General features: G+C 35.5%; 1 protein-coding gene across 1 annotated transcript; it reads right to left on the bottom strand.

Annotated features, from left to right (window-relative positions):
• Window positions 1-2,297: 2,297 nt before the first annotated feature.
• On the bottom strand, window positions 2,298-2,924 carry LOC131801014 (uncharacterized). Its single transcript, XM_059118935.1, has 2 exons — window positions 2,769-2,924; window positions 2,298-2,687 (listed from the first exon to the last, which is right to left on the bottom strand). The coding sequence occupies exons 1-2, from the start codon at window positions 2,817-2,819 to the stop codon at window positions 2,484-2,486; spliced, it is 255 nt and encodes an 84-aa protein (XP_058974918.1). The 5' UTR covers window positions 2,820-2,924; the 3' UTR covers window positions 2,298-2,483.
• Between the last annotated feature and the right edge of the window lie 1,828 nt (window positions 2,925-4,752).

The raw sequence follows: 4,752 nt of genomic DNA, 5'->3' as shown, positions 1-4,752 counted from the left end.
TGAAAAATGTAGTTAAAATTATAAAATTGTCGAATATCAGAACGGGACTAGGTCTAAATGTATTATTTCGATGAGTTACCAACGGAATGACGAACTTAATATGGAGGGTATACTATGTATGGTGGAGGGTTTAAAATGTTTAGCTAAAGGATGGTGCGCTGATGAGTTATGTGAATTAGGCGAACGGAAGAGCTGAATTTTTATTCCCCAAAACGTGTCTTATCGAAATAACCGTTTTGGACCCTACGTATATTTGGACGAAATCCGTTTCAGAACATTTGGAGTCGATCAAAGGGTATCCGTTCGTCCATCTGTCTGTCTGGCTGGTGTGCACGATAACTTTCGAAGGGAGTATCCCATTATGTCCAAACTTGGTGCATCGTAATATTATTGCCAAACTTAGATCGTCCACCCCATTTGGTACCTCCTCCAAAAATGTCCGCATTTTCATAGAAATCAATTTACATAAAAAAAAACAAGAAATGATCACTCAATGCTTTACAAACTCTTAAAATCCCAATATTCGTATCAGTTCTATAATTGTAGCTCTTATAAAGTTTAAAATAATAGTCCAATTGTTTTCGAATTTCACACTTCTCAATATTTTTACCAAGATTTGGTATGAAGATGAAATATATCGGACCACTCCTTCTGGTACCTCTCCCACAAGGGTGTCAAAATGTAAAATAATTAATCTCTCATGAAATGCGAAACATACACCCAATTCTCTTCAAATTTCAAACATATAAATATTATTATAAAACAAAAGATCTGGAGTGAAGATGAGGTATATGGGTCCATTCCTTCCGGTACCTCCCTCACAAATTTGAATAAACATATCAAAACTTTGTATAATCATATCTCTCCTAAAAAGCGAAATAAGCACCCGATTCCATTCAAATTTCACGCATCCCAACATTTTCATGAACAAACGATCTGAAGATACGATATATCGATCCAATCTCTTCAATACCTTCCCCACAAAGGGTCACAATTTTAAATAATTATATATCTCATGAAATGCGAAATAAACATCTGATTTCTTTTAAACTTCGCAACTTCCAATATTTATACTAACACAAGATTTGGTGTAAAGATGATAGATATAGACCCACCCCTTCCGGGATCTCCCCCGGAGATGGAGATGTAATGTGAATATATGGAATTTATCGACCAACTCCTTCTGGCCGGTCAAAAACGTCACTAATATCATCAAACTACCGAACATTGGGAGGTATCGTTATATGTGGGCTGTACAAAGACGTGAAGACCTGCATACGCAATTTTTTGCAATAGACTGTAGTACAGCCATTACGAACTTTAGATGCAAAATCTGAAACAATTTCATTGAAACTTTAGCTGAAATCATTAAAATACCAAATATCGGGAGGTACCATTGTATGGAGGCTATACGATATCGTGAACATAAAAAGACAATTCCCTTCCAGGGGGTAATATACTAAAAAGGAACTTCTGGTGTGGATATTTAGACAATTTCATTGAAAAATTTGGCTAAAATAATCAAAATACTGAATATCAGGAGGTATCGTTACATGGGGAATATACGATATCGTGGATCTATATTGACAATCCTCTTCCAGGGGGTAAAATATTCAGAACTAATTCCTTGTGTGGATTTTCAGACAATTCCATTGACATATGTGGCTAAAATCGTAAAAAAACCGAATATCAGGTGTACAGTTATATGGGGGCTATACAATATCGTGGACCGATATGGCCCATCTTCGAATTTGACCTGCCAGCATATAAAAGACCAATTTATGAAAAATTTTAGCTTCCTATCTTAATTCGTTTTTACAATAACGTGATTACAACAGACATTGACATATGTGGCTAAAATCGTAAAAAAGAACCGAATATCGGGTGTACAGTTATATGGGGGCTATACAATATCGTGGACCGATATAGCCCACCTTCGAATTTGACCTGCCAGCATATAAAAGACCAATTTATGCAAAATTTTAACTTCATGTCTTAATTCATTTTTACAATAACTGACGGGCGTGCTGGGCTAAATCATATTTTTTACGCTGAACCAGAATATATATACTTTGTGAGGTCTAACTTGAGTATTTCAAGGAGTTACAGTTGGAATGACAAAGTTAATATACCCTCCATGGAATGGTGGAGAATATAGTAAAAAACGAGATGAACTATTAGGGAATATTTGCCTTATCTGCAACTCCTTCCTCGGCGATGTCTTCCGTAGACAAAGAGCTTCTGCGATTCCTTATAGGTAGATGTTTCAACACCGTCGTTATTGTAAAAAATGCTGATTGCTAGGATATAATTAAAGTTTTATTGGCCAAAAGTCATTAGCGCAATTTCTTGGGTTAGGTCAGAGAGGAAGGATGGTGTAACTTATATTTATCCATAGATATCAACATTAATAATTTTAAGGAAACACTCATTAAAATCATTTGCCAGGTAGATAGGGTTGTAGTCATAGGGAAGGATGCACTTTAACGGCCTCCTGGACCACCACCACCATGGCCACCAGCGCCACCACCGGCACCTGCGCCCATTCCCATTTGGGCTCCAGCGCCGGCACCGCCTTGACCACCGCCACCAGCCCCGCCTCCAGCACCCATGCCCATTTGAGCTCCCGCTCCAGCACCGGCTTGTCCACCGCCACCACCTCCTTGGGCCATGGCCATTTGGGTCAACTAGGATTAAATTTTTTTCGACAATTTAAAATTTAAAATCCTTATATATTTGGAAAAGTATATTTTCCATTTCTTACTTACCACCAACAACACAACGAAAACAAATTTTAACAAAAATATCAAGAACTTCATATTGTTGATTGGATTTTTTGTTCTAACACTCAACTAGTCAGTAACCGAAACAGTTGGAAAACTACAATAATTTCGCCAAAACTTCGACATATTTATAGTTGACAGAGCTCATGATGCAACTAAAGTTCCAATTGTTTTACCAACTTTTTTTCTTGATTTCAAAATTGGATAAATGTAAATTGCATGTCAAGCTGCTGCTGCATTATCTCATCCCACATCCTAAATCCCTCATATTTTTCCTCATTTCGATAATTTGTTGTATTACAAAAATCTGTAAATTTTATTGTATGTCATCGCTAATTATAACTTTTTTTTCGTTTTTAATTACATGGATAATTTCTAGTAACGTGCTTAGAGTAGAATGCAATTTAAATTGTAGACAAAAAAGTAATAAAACAAATTCATCAATTATTTTTAATTAAGTTTGACCTCAGTGGGTTTGTAATATTCCGGTGCAATGAAAAATTACAGGTAAATATTTGAAGTGGATTTATTCAAATCGTGCGAAGGGAAAAGTTTTCCAGTTTTTATTCAATAGACAGAAACGTCTGGCAGGGCCATAAAAGAAGTATAATCAGGGCTGTCATAGAAACCAATTTTATCACTATTGGTTTTAAAAACGACAAGAAAATATGCTTTGGTGTCATGAAAATCAATGTTATCGGTTTTATTTTCAAATTAAAATTTTGTCGGTTTCGGTTGTCATAGAAGCCAATGTTATTGGTTTTGTTATTGGAAATAAACCAAGTTGCTTAGAGCTGTCACTTTTCATTTTTTAAACAATTTTTAAAGGATATTCAAAGGACTAAAAATGTGGATTTTTTAAAGGATATTTAGAGGACCATAAACGTGGATTTTTTAGAGAATTTTTAAAGGACTATAAACTTGGATTTTTTAAAGATTTTTTAAAGGACTATAAACGTGGATTTTTTAAAGAATTTTTAAAGGACTATAAACTTGGATTTTTTAAAGATTTTTTAAAGGACTATAAACGTGGATTTTTTAAAGAATTTTTAAAGGACTATAAACTTGGATTTTTTAAAGATTTTTTAAAGGACTATAAACGTGGATTTTTTAAAGAATTTTTAAAGGACTATAAACTTGGATTTTTTAAAGATTTTTTAAAGGACTATAAACGTGGATTTTTTAAAGAATTTTTAAAGGACTATAAACTTCGATTTTTTAAAGATTTTTTAAAGGATATTTAAAAGATCATAAACGTGGATTTTTTTAAAGACTTTTTAAAGGATAAAGTGTGATTTCTTTCTATTTGGCTGGAAAACCACAAGTGGCTAGAGCACTCCATCACTTAAATGTGAATAAATCTTTTGTGTCTCGTACCATCGGTGGTTAAGGAAGTTGACGGAAGAAAACAGCAACATCAGCAGAAATGGTTCGAAAAGTAAAGAAGCGACTTTATCGAAACACGCTTCGCACAACCATTCGCAATATTCCATTCGGAAAATATTGAAAAATGAGCTCGGGCTAAAGCCATTGAAATTCCAAAAAGTGCCAGAAGTTACACCGCAGCAGAAAGAAAATAGATTCAATAGAGCTGAAGAGTTGCTTCGCTTGGCCGAAAGTAGTGAACTGCCGAATTTGGTTTTCTCCGATGAGAAAATATTCGTTGTCCAGCAGTTTGTAAACAAACAAAATGATCGTCTTTCCTTGCCAAAGAGGTCAGCTGAAAATGTGCAATTTCGGTTGGCCACCAGAACTCAAGCGCCGGCCATGGTGATGGTGTGGGCCTCCATAACAGCGGATGGTTGCTCTCCCCCTCGTATTAATCGACCGTGACATCAGAATAAATGCCGAATATTATCGCGATAATATTCTGGAGGGTGTATTAAGCCTTGGGCATGCAAACATTTTGGCTGCACGCGCCACCCAAGAATGGTTACAAAATGAGGTTCCTCGCTCCACCAAAATCTCC

Source organism: Musca domestica, unplaced genomic scaffold (genome assembly GCF_030504385.1).
Source record: "Musca domestica strain aabys unplaced genomic scaffold, Musca_domestica.polishedcontigs.V.1.1 138, whole genome shotgun sequence".
NCBI lineage: Eukaryota > Metazoa > Arthropoda > Insecta > Diptera > Muscidae > Musca > Musca domestica.
The sequence above is the reverse complement of the archived record's forward strand: the minus strand, read 5'-3'. Positions and strand labels throughout refer to the sequence as shown.